General features: G+C 38.2%; 5 protein-coding genes across 6 annotated transcripts; 2 read left to right on the top strand and 3 right to left on the bottom strand.

Moving 5' to 3' along the window:
- On the top strand, positions 1–3,414 carry LOC114748670 (elongation factor Tu, chloroplastic-like). Its single transcript, XM_028937117.1, has 2 exons — positions 1–1,537; positions 3,354–3,414. The coding sequence occupies exon 1, from the start codon at positions 47–49 to the stop codon at positions 1,505–1,507; it is 1,461 nt and encodes a 486-aa protein (XP_028792950.1). The 5' UTR covers positions 1–46; the 3' UTR covers positions 1,508–1,537; positions 3,354–3,414.
- On the bottom strand, positions 2,595–4,584 carry LOC114748671 (GDSL esterase/lipase At5g14450-like). Its single transcript, XM_028937118.1, has 5 exons — positions 4,103–4,584; positions 3,819–4,028; positions 3,405–3,577; positions 3,012–3,285; positions 2,595–2,916 (listed from the first exon to the last, which is right to left on the bottom strand). Exons 1-5 carry the CDS (start codon positions 4,401–4,403, stop codon positions 2,669–2,671), a joined length of 1,206 nt encoding a protein of 401 aa, XP_028792951.1. The 5' UTR covers positions 4,404–4,584; the 3' UTR covers positions 2,595–2,668.
- Positions 4,585–6,137: 1,553 nt separating this feature from the next.
- On the top strand, positions 6,138–6,697 carry LOC114748665 (uncharacterized). Its single transcript, XM_028937111.1, has one exon. It carries the CDS (start codon positions 6,228–6,230, stop codon positions 6,594–6,596), a length of 369 nt encoding a protein of 122 aa, XP_028792944.1. The 5' UTR covers positions 6,138–6,227; the 3' UTR covers positions 6,597–6,697.
- Positions 6,698–8,408: 1,711 nt separating this feature from the next.
- Positions 8,409–12,142, bottom strand: LOC114748667 (electron transfer flavoprotein subunit alpha, mitochondrial). 2 transcript variants are annotated; one of them, XM_028937112.1, is made up of 8 exons: positions 11,789–12,139; positions 11,519–11,701; positions 11,074–11,285; positions 10,364–10,527; positions 9,956–10,111; positions 9,722–9,774; positions 9,114–9,254; positions 8,409–8,625 (listed from the first exon to the last, which is right to left on the bottom strand). In XM_028937112.1, the coding sequence occupies exons 1-8, from the start codon at positions 11,885–11,887 to the stop codon at positions 8,548–8,550; spliced, it is 1,086 nt and encodes a 361-aa protein (XP_028792945.1). In that variant the 5' UTR covers positions 11,888–12,139; the 3' UTR covers positions 8,409–8,547. The 2 variants fall into 2 exon arrangements, with proteins under 2 accessions (XP_028792945.1, XP_028792946.1); XM_028937113.1 differs by lacking the exon at positions 9,722–9,774 and having other exon boundaries at positions 11,789–12,142.
- Positions 12,143–13,341: 1,199 nt separating this feature from the next.
- LOC114748669 (ras-related protein RABB1b-like) lies at positions 13,342–16,367 on the bottom strand. Its single transcript, XM_028937116.1, has 6 exons — positions 16,304–16,367; positions 16,062–16,201; positions 14,736–14,818; positions 13,981–14,185; positions 13,814–13,882; positions 13,342–13,539 (listed from the first exon to the last, which is right to left on the bottom strand). Exons 1-6 carry the CDS (start codon positions 16,347–16,349, stop codon positions 13,447–13,449), a joined length of 636 nt encoding a protein of 211 aa, XP_028792949.1. The 5' UTR covers positions 16,350–16,367; the 3' UTR covers positions 13,342–13,446.
- Between the last annotated feature and the right edge of the window lie 390 nt (positions 16,368–16,757).

Below are 16,757 nucleotides of genomic sequence, written 5' to 3'. Positions count from 1 at the left end.
ATTCTTCGTGTACTCCGCCACCCTTCGCCGCTCTCTCTCCCGATCCATGGCCTCCATCTTCGGAGCGTCTCCCACGCCTTCTCTTTCCGAGGTCTCTATCAGACCTTCACCATCCTTTACTTCTTCAATCTCATCCCCCGCCCATCTCTTCCTCTACAGTTCACACTCAAAACGCAATCTCCTTTCTTTCAAACTCACATCCGTCTTGCCCTCATCGCTCGTAGCCGGCGCCCCCAACTTCATCGAATCTACTCGTCGTGGGGCCTTTGTCGTCCGAGCAGCCCGGGGAAAATTTGAGAGGAAGAAGCCCCACGTTAATATTGGCACGATCGGTCACGTTGACCATGGGAAGACTACTCTCACAGCTGCTCTTACCATGGCTTTGGCCTCTATGGGCAATAGCGCACCCAAGAAGTATGACGAAATCGATGCGGCGCCGGAAGAGAGAGCCCGAGGGATCACGATCAACACCGCAACGGTTGAGTATGAAACTGAGAGCAGACACTATGCTCATGTGGATTGCCCCGGGCACGCCGACTATGTGAAGAACATGATCACCGGTGCGGCGCAAATGGACGGCGCGATCTTGGTAGTTTCAGGCGCGGATGGGCCAATGCCTCAGACCAAAGAGCACATTCTGTTGGCGAAACAGGTTGGTGTGCCAAATATTGTGGTTTTCTTGAACAAACAGGACCAGGTTGATGATGAAGAGCTTCTTCAGTTGGTGGAATTGGAAGTTCGGGAGCTCCTGACTCTGTATGAATTCCCGGGTGATGACGTGCCTATTGTTTCAGGTTCGGCATTGTTGGCTTTACAGGCATTGATGGCAAACCCCAAAATCAAGAGAGGAGAGGATCAGTGGGTCGATAAGATTTATGACTTGATGGATGCTGTTGATAGTTATATTCCAATTCCACAGCGACAAACTGATTTGCCGTTCCTTATGGCGATTGAAGATGTGTTTTCCATTACTGGTCGTGGTACTGTGGCGACAGGGCGTGTCGAGAGGGGCACAGTTAAGGTTGGGGACCCCGTAGATGTAGTGGGTGTTAAAGAAACACGTACAACAACAGTTACTGGGGTTGAAATGTTCCAAAAAACACTTGATGAAGCGATTGCAGGTGATAATGTGGGGCTTTTACTCAGGGGCATTCAGAAAACAGACGTTCAAAGGGGAATGGTTATTGCCAAACCCGGCGCCATCACGCCCCATACGAAGTTCATTGCTATTGTGTATGTGCTGAGAAAGGAGGAGGGAGGTAGGCACTCACCATTTTTTGCTGGATACCGGCCTCAATTCTACATGAGGACTACTGATGTTACTGGGAAGGTCTCTAAAATCATGAATGATAAGGATGAAGAGTCTAAGATGGTTATGCCCGGAGACCGTGTAAAGATGGTTGTAGAGCTGATTTTTCCGGTAGCCTGTGAAAAAGGAATGAGATTTGCAATCAGAGAAGGTGGAAAGACTGTGGGCGCTGGAGTCATCCAGTCTATAATCGAATGATTGTATTGTAAATTTATGCCAACTATTTTGGTGAGTAAAATCAGTTTTGAAGTGCAATTTTCTTCTGGTATCATATCGTACTGCGTTTTTAAATATATAATTGAGATTTACGAAACATTAGACAGTGACATTCGCATGGATCAGATGAGGGGGAAAAATTGTCATTTACTCTTCTTTTTTGAAAACGATACTTGGTTGTTCGCAGTAAGAGCATGGGGGATTACGTTTAGATGGTGAAATTTACTCACACAAGAAATGCCAGGCTCTTGATCCATTTTTGATTTGAAGATTTGTATGTTATTTTTCAATTGAATAAAAATATATTGAGTGCACCACGCTGAACCAACCATTTCATTTTCATTGACGATTTCATCATCATACGTTAATGACAACCCCTGGATTTATCAGGTAGTGCAAAGATTTCGTGTTTTTCAATCATTTCTACAAATTTGTACACAAAGTTTGTCGGAGTGGTGATGGAAACTGTCAAAATTGGATTGCTAATCCGCTATGCAAGTTCTAGTGTTTGTCGTGGTGTGTGCAGTTGTCTTTACTCGAGTGCGCAGTGGGGGTACTATGTTTTTGTATCTTAGCATGCATATATGGAAGTTATATAGGAATTCGTCCGTTTATTTCTTAGTTTGCTTTAGGTGTTTGCCAAACTTCAAAATCAGCGCGCCACATATTTATTGCACGAAGCGCTGACTTCTTTCGCATATTGTATACTCTTGTACTGATGCTGAAATATTGTAATTTTTTTCTTTAACAAAGAAAATAGAGTAGTTGTATTGCCTTAATGTAAATAAGCTACTTGAAGCTCTTGTACAATGCTTCTCAACCCTTGGTGTCTTTTAGTCTGGTTGTAATATATTCACTTGCAACAATGACTTGTTTTGGAACTGGAAATGCATTTAGTCATGGCCTGTCTCGTTTGTACTATCATGGAAACTACATTACAGAATAGGTTCAATATTTTTAAGCGAAGGAGTAAAGAGGATGGGAACGAGCAAAGGGTAAACGATCGCACACAGCATTTTCGAATAAAAGAAACTCCAATATCACAAGATATCACATAACTATAATTCATTCGTCTGGTCAATGTGTAATATGACATCCCATAAGAATCCCCAGGTTGATATATAGTTCTGACACGTTCTGTTATTAATGCCTGTAACAAGCTTGGGTGATTGGAATCGGTGGGTCCGACAAAGAGCCATTGAGTATGTGATTAGCAACCCAATGGTTAGCAGCCTCAGCGTAATGAACCCCATCCCAGCTGACATATAACGAAGGGTTTTCACAAGAAGCACCATACACTTCTTTTCCATTTGCAGTTCCTTTTGTCCCACACCAGATATGGGTGTCGTTTACGTGATATCCACAACAAATCTTCAGTGGATCCGTAAATCCTGTCAAAATATTTGAAAAATGAAACAGATGATAAAAATATGCAATTTATGTAGAAAACATCCTACAATATAGATTTATCAGGATAGGCACCTACCTTCAGTCTTGGCGTTGCTGATTAGTCCATATTTTGCAGCATAGACATCCACATACGTAATTGCAGCCTCGGGGAGCTCCGTCCTGAGCTTGATCACTCTGTCTTTAAGCTGCTTGTTGAACTCTATAGCCATGTCGTTTTGGTCCTTCACACAGCCATACTGATCAAGATAGCCAGGTGGTAGATTATGCTTGTAAAATAGGTTCACAGGCAAGCACCCAATAGGACCTGTGTTGTGTATCCAGAATGCCCTCCCTTCTTGTTGGTATAAATTCTGAAAGCATCTTATTCATCATTTCCATTTCAATTAATTAGCAACGAACTATTTACATTCTTTTACAGGGTTCAGATACTCATTTCTCTGAGTAAGAAAGCATTATCCCTTCTACTTACTTGAACAGCAGAGGCCAACTGATTGACAATATCTGGGATGGCTGCACGAAGTTGATCGGTGTTCAGCTTTCTGAAGCCAACCGACAGGTCGTTTTGACCAATGTCAAATGTGTATAAAGCCTTGGAAAATTCCTCCGGGACCGGAAGCTTGCTTCTCTCCATTGAGGTATTGGCTAAATTTCAGGAAACACTAATTCAATGACGAGGAAATGTATTGTGCATGACAATAGTTGTTTACTTTCATACGATTTAATATTGTGAAATCATATGCTTCGTAGACATCTGGGTAAACTCTGAAAAAGTCTGAAGCCTATAGGATTTACAGTCCAAAACTATAAATGAAATGAGGACAGGAATACACTCTTTGACAGATATTATTCAAATTAGCATAATTATCACTCTGTATTGGTTCACCTTGTTGGTAGAGTTGGGTAGCACGTGCTTTGAACTGATCGAACTGCACAATCTGAATGTCAAGTGAGAAAGGGCTTATTCCATATTCGAAGATGGTTTCGTTTTGCCTTCTGATCGTTGATCCTCCCGTGGCAAAATTGGCGCCGTGACGATAATTGGTTCCAAGAGAATTCAGATAAGCGCTCAGATATGGCAGGTTCAGTCTTTCAGCTGCATCATACTAAACAGAATTAGCAGGCAGAAAATGATTCAGTCACCTGGAGAAAAGCAAAGGAAGAAGAGACCTATGAAATCTACGATGAGACGGCCGTCACTGTCTCTCCCTGCAGGCTTACGAAAGAAGCCTTCGCCGTATGGCCCAGAGATTGGCACAAAGGCGGCCGATATCCCGCCTGTGTCAGAATTGGAGTCGCCAAAGTTGTAGATTGCTGGGAAAGAGCAAGCAGGCGAGTCTTTGAGCTCTACACTCACGGCAGATATAACTACAAGCCATGTCGTCATCAAGAAAAACCCACTGTGCACTGGTTTTGCCCTCCCCATTTTCACTACTGGGTTAGCTTTAGCGCACCATCTCGGGCTGAACATAGTGCTCGTTTGTTTATTTATTTATAGAGACCAAAAGGAGTAAATTTGGAGATACCCAGAAAAGAAGAGTCGTAGAAGTTTGGGTTAGGAACAACTCTCTCGATGTTATCTGCTGTGGAGCAGAAACTCAGAAGGGAAAAACCATGTGAGTTCAGTTTTGTAGCGTGAATCCAGTTTGCTATTTTTAAATTTTCTAGGTGAAAATATAGAACGGGCCAAGAGTATCATTTTAGAATTTTAGTGAAGAATTTGGTAATATGTAGTATTGCAGTCCGCGTTTGCGATATCCCCTAACATTGAAGTGGAAGGACAAGAAAAATTTTGGGACCCCCCCTGAATATATGGCTAATTAAGTAGACTATACTCACCATAGTTTGTTCAATGTTTTTAAATAAAACAAGAAGTGCCCCATATGGTGTGGTAAAAAGCTAGAAAGCTGGATCCAGATGTAAAAAGAAATATGGCTTTTACGCGCTTTGTTTGATGAAGGGCCTACCTTCCAACCCATACAAAATAATGAAAGTAGCAGTGCATCCGTGCTTGCTTCCTTTCATGTTATTAAAACAACATATTTACCTTTTATAAGAAAATATTCTTTATTTTTTCTCTTTTTATATAATGATCAGCCAACCCATCTATTCCATAATATAAAATTTATCATATATATTTGTAAGTTATGATTGGTACAGCAGATTAAATACCGGCATATAACTTTAATCTGTATTTGGGTATGCTTCTCTAGCATCAGCGGAAATTAAAGCAGCTTTTCCCTGTAACATCCTTTGACAATATCAAATGAAACAAACAAGTTTACTTGAGCATTAAAGCAGAAGTGGCAGTTCTGACTTTGGTCTAGTTGCTTAATTTGTTTCATTGTCCCTTTTACCTTGTCATTTCAAAGCTCTGATGCAGTTAATGAATCCGAATAATTGCAGTGAACCTCTATAATATCGTTTTGTACAATAGACTCCTAGATACTGATATATATATATATCTTCAACGATGGGCATGTTGGATAACGTCGCAAGATATAGATGTTTTAAGGAAGAATATTTATGCGAGTCCTTACGTTGCTGGTGACTTCTGTTAGCAAACTTCATGTGTGATCACCAAGTTCTAATTCCAGAAGTCGTGAAATCTGGTAAATTTCGTGACGGTGGAAAGTAAATCTTCAATACATATAAACAAGACAGTGCAAGTTTGAGGACGACAAAAGAGAAAACGATAGAACACGCAATTGCTTCTGTTACGTCGTTTTCTTCTGTTTGTACTACTTCTAGTCTTTAATATAAGAACTAGTTGATTAATTTAAGTAGATCAGTAAGAATTCACGTGAAATTATTAATCTTACTACACGTTCGATTTTACATATATAGTTTTGATGGTTTTCAATGTAAAATTAAACAGATGAATATAATAAATGTAGTCTGAACTTGATTTACGCGCAGGACCTAACAAATGGATCTGACCTTGGAACTGTGTATCCATCATTGTGGACAGTTTAGTTCGGAATTAAATGATAACTCTCCTCACAAAATTAAGAGATTGCATTGCCAACCATGTGCGAGAAGTTAAGTGCTTCATAAACGTCTTTTCTACTTAATGTAAAGCCCACAAATATCATTAAATGTGATGCCACCGTTCCCACCAACGTTGTGTGGCCACCTTTCTCTCTTCCATTTAATGCACTCAACCACAGTTTCTTCGAACCTTAAATATCATCTTTCTTCTCTCTTTTTTACCCGTCCTACCATTTCTCAGATCAGGAAGGAACGGCAACGGTTCATAGAGTCAAATTTTCTCTCCCAGGGGAGATTCTTAATCATGTCTTTGATTGAGATGGCTTCTGCTGGCAAATTCCGTTACCAGAGACTCAGACCTTCAGAAACTGGGGTTGATGGTGAGGTTAGAGAGAGAGTGGTTGTGAGGCCGAAGAATAAATGGTTCAGATTCAGAAGGATTCCTATTAGGAGGAGGTTTAGGCTCAAAGTTCCAAGCTTGAGGAGACTGTGGAGGAAGAAAGCCATGATGGTGTCTGCCATGAGAAGATCATGCGCTAAAGTGATGAAGAGATTGAAGGAAGGTCAAGTTCATTTCGGCGATTTATTTGCTGGCAACTACTTGTTCATGCAGGTCAATCCCACATCATTGGCCTACCTTGAGAGGGAAATAACCCTCTCAAAAGTAGCCTGACTCTTGTTAGTTTCTCTCCTTTTGGCATGCTTTGGTATGAACTCTTCGATCAATCATACATAGAATAAGTCAATGCAATCAAGCTAATGCTTTGTTTTTCTCTTTCTGTCATCTTTTTATATATTTCTCCCGAAAAATGTAACTTCACTTGAGAATATGTGGAAGATACCTCAAAGTTTCAAAGGTCTCACATACATAGCAATTGCACAAATCTAGTAAAAGGCCGAGTTGGGTATTTGATATATACACTTGAAAACTAATGAAGGCCATTGATGGGGATTGAGCTAGCTGAATTCTCAATCTGATATTTTGTTGTATGGTAACTTCCTGCATCTCACTGCAGAGAAACAGCCAATCTCTGGTTGAATCTCACCGCGTGAGGGAGCATGAAAGTGTAAATAGTTCACTAGCTGAATTTTTCGTGATCCACTGATTAAGTGAAGAGTAGAGATAAGGTTAGGAAGAGATGAAAGAGACGGTGAAGATGATGAGAATTTTGTGAGAGAGAGAGAATTAATGGAGTCGAAGGCTTAGATGGGAACATGACAATACTAGTAAAGGGGGCGGGTGGTTGTTGAAGTTGATGCATGTATATTCTTTTTCATGTGATGGATCATACAAATAAGCTAATTAGTGGGACCAATCCTTCATTATATTTATCCATCTATTTATTCTGATACGTATAGACAAAGTGAAATTACAGGCGGAATTATAAGAGCCTATCATATGATACTTCTTTTTAACTTTTTCGAATTTTCGATGAAGTTAGAGGGTGTAATCTATCTTCTGAAATCTGCCTCATATGTTCGTCAAACGTTGGATGCTGCTTTTAATTAAGGGTTAGGGTGCCTGAAATATTTTCTCCAATGTATTTAGCACCACCCTAAATTATTTTATGATATATCTAACATCTTAAAATATTTTTTCGATACATCCAACACTTTAAAATTTTGTTTTTGCTTTAGTACAAACTATAACAAAAAAATATTTTAAAATGCTAGATGTATCAAAAATATTTTAAGGCGTTAAACATATTTAAAAAAATATTGTAATGTGTTGAACGCCATACAAAATACTTTAGTTTGCTGGATACACTTAAAAAGATATTTTAAAATGTTAAATACACCTTAACCCTTTAATTAAACTTTGTTTCGGTGCGTTAAGCTAAATAATTTGTTTCATTGCATGAAAAAATTAAATATTTGATACTTTTTATATCTTTAATAATTATTTTTATTAAAAAAATATAAAATATATTTTATATCCGGAGAATTATTTTTCAGTTCATTTGAATCTAATTTAGTTTAATTTAATTACCCTACTGCCGCTAACATGTACGATGCATTGGAATAAAAAGTGTGAATCCGAGACCATATTTTTGTGTCATTCTCACTTTCCAGATTTTCACAAATGCATAGGGAATTAATTTAATCAATATGCATGGGCAATCAATGATGGATGTCACATAACGAGAAAGGGAAATTCGAATCCTCACGCAGCCCTGATTGACCTTTCATCAACTGAGCCTTAGGCTTCCATTGGAGAACTGTTTCATACATTAAACACCTCATTCATAGAGCAACAAGATTTTGACAACCCAAGAAGAATTACGTTATATAAATCCATGATTATTCTGGCAAAAAAAGAAACCATGATTAACATATTCCAGATACTCTTGGCATAAGGAATGGTCCCTGATATGAGTCATTTGTAGCATGTTCAACCACAATTTATAATAGTTGTGATTATTTTTTAGGTGTAAAATTAGCTTTAAAAAGATATTTTTCTGTGCTCATGATTTCTACTGCTGGATAGTTGAAGAAGTCTTATATTGCTTAAAATGACTGCCACAGCACAACTAGCATCTACCCATTTTTTTCATTTTGTCAATGAGTACAGAGTTCCAAGGATACATCTTGATCGTAGAAATGAAGGAATGCAGATTATTGAATTATTTTTTCTCAGGAAGCTTTTCTAGTAACTCTGGGATCACTTCAAACAGATCTCCGACTAGTCCATAATCAGCAACCTACAATAAGCAATAACATATTAAAATGTCAAGCTCAAGCAGAAACAAGATAAAGATAACCATGAGATCATCCACGTCTGCACAAGTTTATTCTGTCTCAAGAATAAACATTAAGATACTCCTCCGGTCCTAATTATAAGACCCAATTGACTTATTTGAGGAGATTAAGGAAGTAAGTTAAGTTGGTTATTTATAATAAATAAGTGTTGTTATTCCTAAAATATCCTTGCTAATTAAGTATATTGGCTAAAACTATCATTATTAGAAGGATTATCTTGGAAAAAAATGTATAAATATAAGAGAGAAAATGGATTGGGTCTTATAATTAGGACCAAATAAAAAGTCAAATTGGGTCTTATAATAAGGACCGGAGGAGTAGCTTAGATAGGGATAAATAAAGAAGCCGCCTAATTTACCCTTTCTTTTTGGACCAGATGAGAGTCTGCATTTACTTGTACAGCTTTTACCAGTAAAACGAGAGCTATTACCTGAAATATAGGAGCATCACCATCTTTGTTTACAGCAACGATGACCTTGGAATCTCTCATCCCTGCCAAGTGCTGAATAGCTCCTGACACTCCAAACGCCATATAGAGCTCTGGGGCAACAATCTTTCCAGTTTGCCCAACCTATATATATCAAAATAACAGAAGCAAACAAGCATGAGATCACTTGTTAGCTCGATGAATTACTATATGCAGCTTAAGAGGATGTCAAAAGCCTATCAGATCCTTGATCAAACAAAACATCATCCGGCAAGGTGCGATATTCGTAATCTAGGAACAGTATAATTTGTTATAAATTAATTTATTGAAGATTGAGATTGATAATATTTGAGGATTTATGTTTCACTTTCATGTGCTCACTGTACTTCTAGACCAATTGATTTTTAACTAATGTGTTGCTGTTGTCTTAGCTTTCAAAAAATTTACCCTTTCCACCCAGCAATATTGCCATTAGTATTCTCAGAAAAAGTTTGTCAAGCTATAGCCTAGAAAAAAAACTTCTTTCCCCCATTCTCCCCCGGCTTGTTTGTATGTGATTGTGTATAGGGCGAGGAATATAATTTTAATTCCAAAGGAAAGTAAATCGTCACCTGGAGATCATTGGGAACAAACCCAGCATCAACAGCAGCGCGTGTGGCCCCAACTAAGCAAAAAGAAAATGAAGTGATTAGACTTTCAGAAAACAAATAATAGAATTTATAGTTGACAATAACGAAAATTTTTAACTGCTTCTAACATATTCATGTGCACTATAATGCAGTGACAAGAGAGAACAAAACGCTCTATATAAGAAGCACTATCACAATTTCATCCAGAGCAAATACCAGCAGCGCCAAGCTTGTTAGCTAGCTTTTCAAGCATTTTAAAGTTCTCAGCACTTTTCAATGCACGACCACCAGTAACAACAACACGTGCATTCCCAAGATCTGGTCTCTCTGAATCCTGAGATGTGTGAGATATGTATCTAGACTTGCCAAGATCTGTAAAAATAAAAAATAAAATAACTAACCTTTTGGTATAAGTTCAAATATCTGACATGTTAAAATTGATTCAAGAGATGAAAATGACCAAGAAGATCATCCATAATATTGGACAAGCTCTTTCGAGTCTCCAACAACGTTCAGCAGTCAATTAACAACTATTGGACAAGTTCATTTCAAATTTTATATCCTTGTCTATTTTCTTATCAACATAAAACCAAAAATTTCTGTGCATCAGAAACAAAAACTGACCTTCATCAAAGGTTGAAAGGTCAACCTGAGATATTGAAGCCTGGCTAGGTTTTGAATCAACTGTTTTCTGGGAAACTGGAAAAGAAGTAGGTCTAATTGTCAATATACAAGGGTTAGCACCAGTGTATCGGACAGTTGAAAGCGCATTTCCAGCATATATAGGCCTGCAATATGATATCAAAACTTTATTATCGGTCAGATGAAGAAACTAACATTTTTATTGGACATGATTAAGAAAAAAGCAGATTCAAGGGGAATGACTCAACTAAAGGATGACATCAATATTGTATCTGTCATACCTTAAACTTTTTATCATTATAAATATTCCCCACAGATCAGTCTCATCAATTTTACATAAAGCAATAGAGAGCTGAGTTCTTTTTTTTTTTTTTTGGCCCCAGAAGATGAGAGATCAATCATAAATCCATAACATAAATTATGAAAGAAAAAGCCAGAATAGGCAGTATTGGCTCCCTCATCAGAACAGCATAAAAACCAAAAATTAGAGGGGGGGTGCAGGACCTTGTTATAAGAGCAAACAAGAGCATGATAATATCAACTAAGACTAAGTTGTATGTTACAATAGATAATGATTCTGAGCCAAGTAAGTATCAAGCTCGCTCCAATTAATGGTAGGCGGGCAGCATCAACTTGTGCGGTAAACGGTTACTTTCTTCTATCAAACAGAATGAAGATAGAACAAAATGCACCTCACAAAAGTATGAGACTCAGAAATTCCGATAACATCAGTGATTGGAGAAACATCTAAAAGAGCCGCTGCCCGTGGCACTACATTTTTCCCAAATGAGTTTGAGGCAGCAATAATATGCGAGTAACCACCACTCTGCTGAGCTAAATGAACTAATTTAGCCCAGGGCTCCGCTAGAGGGTTCTTGAATTTATCTGAATCAGCCACAAGCACCTAAACAAATAGCATGCACCAAACATCAAAATCCCAAAGCTTTTTTTTTTTTTTACTTCCTATATCTTTTTGGAGACAAGTGATATTTTCTCTATCAAAATACACACCAGTAACAAATTAGTAATATCCAACAAATGGTATTCACTATTCAGTATTCACCTTTCAAAAATATCAAAATCCTACACAAGATATTTCAGGGTAAAATTAATTTTAAGAAAAACAAAGGGATTTGCCTGAGAGATTGAAGGGTGACATGAAGCAGCATGCGAAGCAGCTTCGTGAAGGGAAGGACCCGAACCAGCCAAAAGCACAGAAATTGAAGCATCATCACTTAAGGACTTGGCAGCCGCAACCGCGCTGATAGAAGGAGCTTTGACAGCACCACCTTCGTGCTCCGCTATAACCAGCGTACTAACCTAAATTAAATTTGAAGAATAGAGTTACAAACAGATGGAGACAGAGAGAGATAAATTGAAAGATTCTTATTCTGGGAGAGAACTTACATATCTAGAAGTCGAAACGGATGAGAGAGACAGAAAATGGGAGGCAGACAACAAAACGGCGCGTTTCCTGATAGCTCCGAGGATCATGCGAGTCGCCATTGTTTCAGGAACTGAGAAGTGTAATTCTGACGAATGCCAACTTTAAAAAGGAATTCCGTACTTCAGACTTCTGATAAAATCACGTCGAAAAGTGATTATGAATCGGAATGAAGGAGAATCTGGAGCAAACAAGCTTACTGATCGAAGCCTCCAAATCCAACCAATACACGCTAGCTGTGCAATTCCATATGCAGAGTTTTTGTTTCTGACGTAATTGGATTCAACACGCCATATGCACTCGAGATTAAGATGAAAGGTGGTCACGGCATATGCCCCAAAAACATATAAGAACTATATTCATATAGGACTCAATTTCTGAGTTGGTTTTAGTTTTAAATATAAGAACTATTTATTATATTTATCAATTTTCTCTAAATTACCTCTATGGATATTCCATCAACCATAATCAAGTAGAAGATAGAGAGGGGTATTAAAAAAGATAATTATGGTATTTTAGAAAAAACGTGTCACAATTTTTATAATTAACTAACTTACCTAACTTCTTTAATTTAATCAAATTAGTTAAATGAATCCTATATTAAGGACCGGAGGAGTATTTTTTTTTTCATTTAGATATCGATCTGCACCATTAAAATATTGGTCCTCATTTAATCATTTTTTAAGTACCTTGTATATACAACTGCTTCAATAAGCACAAAGCATTCCAATCGCCTTCCCAATTTTATTCAACTTGCGAATTCAATTAGTTTGTACTATGCAACGTTGGCCCTTATCCATAGTTGTTCTTTCTATTCGAGACAACGCTTGCTCTGTCCATTTTTTTTTTTTATTTGAAATCGAGTGGGCTCTGTCATTTTTTTCCTACATTAACTTCAAGAATGAGCGTTGATTTTTTTATAATGCGCAAATAGAGTAATTTATTAAAATTTTATGTTTTAAATTAATACATAATTCATTGTTATGATTGATTCTGTTCTCTTTTTTAAAATGAATTGGCTTATCATTTTTTAAGATTTTATACATTTCATGCTAAAATATAATTAAATAAAGAGTCATGTATTTCGCATGGAATTTAAAACGAGTTACAATACACGTAGTTTATGAAAAATATAACATTTTACAAATGTCGTTGGCCCAAAAAAAAAAACAAGGAAGACATTTTATAAATGATAATGTGATTAAATGAGTTTTCTTTTTTAAAACAGAACACTGACAAGTATTTTACAAGGACTTGAAAACCCACAATTTTGATTGTGCGGGGAAATTGTGGAGCGAAAAAGTTTGGACAGAAGGAAAGAAAGGAGGGAGCCGTGCAGCCAACCTTATTTAACTTAGAAAATTCAGATATTATTAAAAAAAAAAATAGTGAGCATAGAAAAAAGGTGGTAAGTAATACTGGAGCGACAGAAGCAAGTAAAAATGCGGGCATTGAACAGATATCAATTCACGATGGTCTCCACCTAATGTTACAGTCAAGCAAATATGGGAGTCAAAACTGTCCCAGTATTACTGTTGAGATAGGATCTATACAGTGGATGGCAGAGAATGGGAGAAAAGGATGTACAAAAGGACGCAGTCAAGTGAATGTTTCCTCCCAGTCAGTTGCAACAGCCACCTGAATGACTGACTGTTCCATCTCTAGCGCCTGACGGACCCTGAGGACGTCCATAGCCAACCTTTATGCCAGATGACTGCAGTAATAGAATTATTACTCATTATTAATATTAATATAATATTAGTCACAACTCACAAGGCCATTCGGCCGGAAATCATCCAGGACCATTCCTCCAGGAAAACCAGCACTAGCGCAATGCATCTAATGTTTCATATTGTGATTAAGATTTATAACGCGAAACACCAATCCCACGCTGGACCCGTTATCTCAAATAGTCAACGGTCCAGCTTATTATCCCAACTCATAAACTCCTACAACTTAAGCACATCAAACTGACTGTTGATAATTACCTCGTTGGAGACATCAAAGACACCTTCCTGAATTTTCTGAAGAATCTTAGCAGCAGTTTTTATAAAAGCCTGCAGAATATGCTTTTTAAGTTACATTTTACACTAAAGGGGAAAAAGAGTCCAATATTCTTGAGGCTCCATGGCACTTGGAAACAAAATTATATCACCTCTTCAACATGTTGGGCTGTCCTTGCAGAAGTCTCCAAGAATAAAAGCCCATTTTCCTTTGCAAATTGCTCCCCCTCCTCTTTGCTCACAGCCCTTCGGTGAGACAGATCACCCTTGTTCCCTATGAGCGTGATAGTCATGGTAGGACTGGCATGCTGCCGAGCATCTTCCAGCCAACTTGCTAAATGATTGAATGTCTCTCTCCTGGTCAACAGAAAAGCCCTGTGGTTCTTAGTTGGAGGCAATATAAGAGGGGAAAACAAAAACATGGAAAATGAAAGCCTCAAATATATCCCACAAAATGGACCTAGTGATTTGCATATGTTTTTGTGAATAGAATAAAAGTGTACTCTGGATGTCATGAATACGGAAGACCAAAAAAGGCAAGTTGAAATCACAGGTGCTTGAGCACAACCAACCCAATTTGAAAGTATAATCTTAGTTAGACTAAATAGAAGCATAACCAGCCCAAGGCACCGTGTTCTAGATTCAGTGAAAAAGATATTTCGAACAGGAGAATCAACAATAACAAATGGAAAGGCAATAATAAAGCTTTGGTCATCTGCCAAAAGTCTGTGTGCACATTTTCACTGCATTTCACTTCTATTATATGCAATGAAGAATCTGCAGTCCGTTAGTAATTCCAAAGAGGAAAACGCCCAACATAGGAGTGTATGGGACGGTGATGAGTATGGCATTACTGGCCTGCATGGAGAGAACGCCTGCAATTCAAGTGACAATAGCAACAACCAACCTTGTGATGTCATAAACTAGGAGTGCTCCTGCTGCTCCTCTGTAATAAGATCTAGTGATGGATCTAAATGATTCTTGCCCGGCCTACAGTTTAACAAGACGTTCTTCTTCAGCACATGAAAATACATAAATTGAAGTAGTCACAAATCATTTCAGGTTACACCATTCATACCTACACAACGTGTTAGACTTAATTAATGTAGCTATCCCAACAGAACCAAAAAAATCGAACTGTCACCCTGCACAGGTGTGAATGATTTGTTTGCAAGCAATTTGTAACTGGTTCACTCAAAACATATCAGATCACAATTTCCAGAAACCTATACTAAGTAGAGAACTAAATAAAATTTTGCATGGCGATCGTAAAAATGCAGTTGAACCGCCTGAATTTTAGTATCATTCAGGTTATGATTATTAGAGAAGCTCGCGTCATATGGGACTATATAGCTAAAACTGGTCAATCACATTAAGATGCTCTCATCGGATCTCCCCCCCCCCCCCCCAAAAAAAAAAAAAAAAAGCACGAGGCGTAATGCCTTGATGATTTTTTTATATAATAATAAAGGCTAACAACTAAAAGAAACTAAGAATAGCACGCAGCCTCAGGTATGGTCCCCCTGCAGGCCCTCGCATCACTATCTAACACCTGTTGAATACACTCGATAAGAGAAGAGAAACTCGACAGGCCTGGAGCAATGCCTTGGTGATTTTAATTATATTCAGAATACACAAAAGCAAAAAGTCATGTGTTTCCAAACGTATCCCGGGGGAAAAAAAGGAAAAGGAAAAGGAAAAGGAAAAGAAGGCAGCACCGCAGATAAAGATCGAACCAAAAAAAAAAAAAAAAAACCAAAGTATGGGGCAGATATTAGTTTATGAGACGCCTGCTCAAGAAGGTTCAACCAGAAAAATCATGCAATCTTAAAATTGTTCATCTAAATTGCAAACTCGGAAAGTCCACTGAAGTTCAAATTATCTCATGGCACTCAACACGTGGCTTTACCAAGATTAGGAATTTGGCGAATGATCACAAACTCGATGATATACTCTATGGATGCAGCTTTCAACTAGTAGTGTCCCCACTCCTCTTCATTTAAAGAAAGGCCAGACATTATTTTCCATATTGCAACCAAGACCAGCAAAAAATTAGCCCCCCCCCCCAAAAAAAAAAAACAAAACAAACAACAACACGGAACTACGTGAAGTTCAGAAACGATAAGCCAACAAGCCCCAGGGTTCATGTTAGGCATTGGCACTTATTCTCGATTTAATTTGACATCAATTCAGATACCCAAAGAACAGAGAGGGGAGAACAGCATGGACTTACAGTGTCCCAAATCTGGAGCTTAATGGGTCGGCCATCGATGGTGACCAAACGAGCGCCGAACTCAACACCAATAGTGAGATCATGAACCGGCTGGAACCTCTTGTCGGTGAACTGCAGGAGGAGGCATGATTTGCCAACACCTGAGTCACGCCAAATAAGACAGCCGAAAACACCAATTCAAATTATGAAGCCTATAGAGTAAAAAAAGAGCTAGGGATTGGAATAGGGAGAGAGAAGAAGACCTGTGTCGCCGATAATGATATACTTGAAGAGGTAGTCGTAAGACATCAGGAGGAAAGGAAGCCGTGAAGCGAAGCGAGGGTTCGAAATTTGTGAGAGAGAGAGAGAGAGACAGTTGGAGTGTGAACTCTGTGTGAAGTAAGGAGGACAACGACGAGATTTGTACTATTCAAAAATGGCCGAGAGACGACGGGCGAGGCGAGTAACGTCGAATGCAAGCTTCGCTAAGTACATAGGGGTAGGTGAGTGAGGTACATTTAATCAGCCTAATCGCTCTTATTTACAAGAAGTCAGAATCTTGGAAATGACTGATAAAAATAAAATTATTTTAATTACTCGTGTGTGTATTCATTTTAATTATTTACCGGTAAGAATATTTTACAACTAGTCTTTCGGAAAATTAATTTTACCCTAAAATTGGAGACATTTGTGGCACATTTTGAACTTTATGCCTCT

This window comes from Neltuma alba, unplaced genomic scaffold (genome assembly GCF_004799145.2).
Source record: "Neltuma alba isolate B1F8T4 unplaced genomic scaffold, ASM479914v2 tig00005776_pilon, whole genome shotgun sequence".
In the NCBI taxonomy this organism is placed as follows: Eukaryota; Viridiplantae; Streptophyta; class Magnoliopsida; order Fabales; family Fabaceae; genus Neltuma; species Neltuma alba.
The sequence above is the reverse complement of the archived record's forward strand: the minus strand, read 5'-3'. Positions and strand labels throughout refer to the sequence as shown.

Bases quoted from the DNA above. Each gene is read 5' to 3' on its own strand.
- LOC114748671 (XM_028937118.1), bottom strand. From the start codon at position 4,403: ATGTTCAGCCCGAGATGGTGCGCTAAAGCTAACCCAGTAGTGAAAATG. The intron at 3,286-3,404 runs GTAAGTAGAAGG...AGATGCTTTCAG, and splicing joins AGTTGGCCTCTGCTGTTCAA to AATTTATACCAACAAGAAGG. The intron at 2,917-3,011 runs GTAGGTGCCTAT...ATATTTTGACAG, and splicing joins CAGCAACGCCAAGACTGAAG to GATTTACGGATCCACTGAAG.
- LOC114748665 (XM_028937111.1), top strand. From the start codon at position 6,228: ATGTCTTTGATTGAGATGGCTTCTGCTGGCAAATTCCGTTACCAGAGA.
- LOC114748669 (XM_028937116.1), bottom strand. From the start codon at position 16,349: ATGTCTTACGACTACCTCTTCAAGTATATCATTATCGGCGACACAG. The intron at 16,202-16,303 runs GTCTTCTTCTCT...GGCGTGACTCAG, and splicing joins TATCATTATCGGCGACACAG to GTGTTGGCAAATCATGCCTC. The intron at 13,540-13,813 runs GTAATTATCAAC...CTATTACTGCAG, and splicing joins TCTTTGATGTCTCCAACGAG to TCATCTGGCATAAAGGTTGG.
- LOC114748670 (XM_028937117.1), top strand. From the start codon at position 47: ATGGCCTCCATCTTCGGAGCGTCTCCCACGCCTTCTCTTTCCGAGGTC.
- LOC114748667 (XM_028937112.1), bottom strand. From the start codon at position 11,887: ATGGCGACTCGCATGATCCTCGGAGCTATCAGGAAACGCGCCGTTTTG. The intron at 10,112-10,363 runs GTCAGTTTTTGT...TTATTTTTACAG, and splicing joins CCTTTCAACCTTTGATGAAG to ATCTTGGCAAGTCTAGATAC. The intron at 8,626-9,113 runs GTAATAGCTCTC...TGCTTATTGTAG, and splicing joins GTGATGCTCCTATATTTCAG to GTTGCTGATTATGGACTAGT.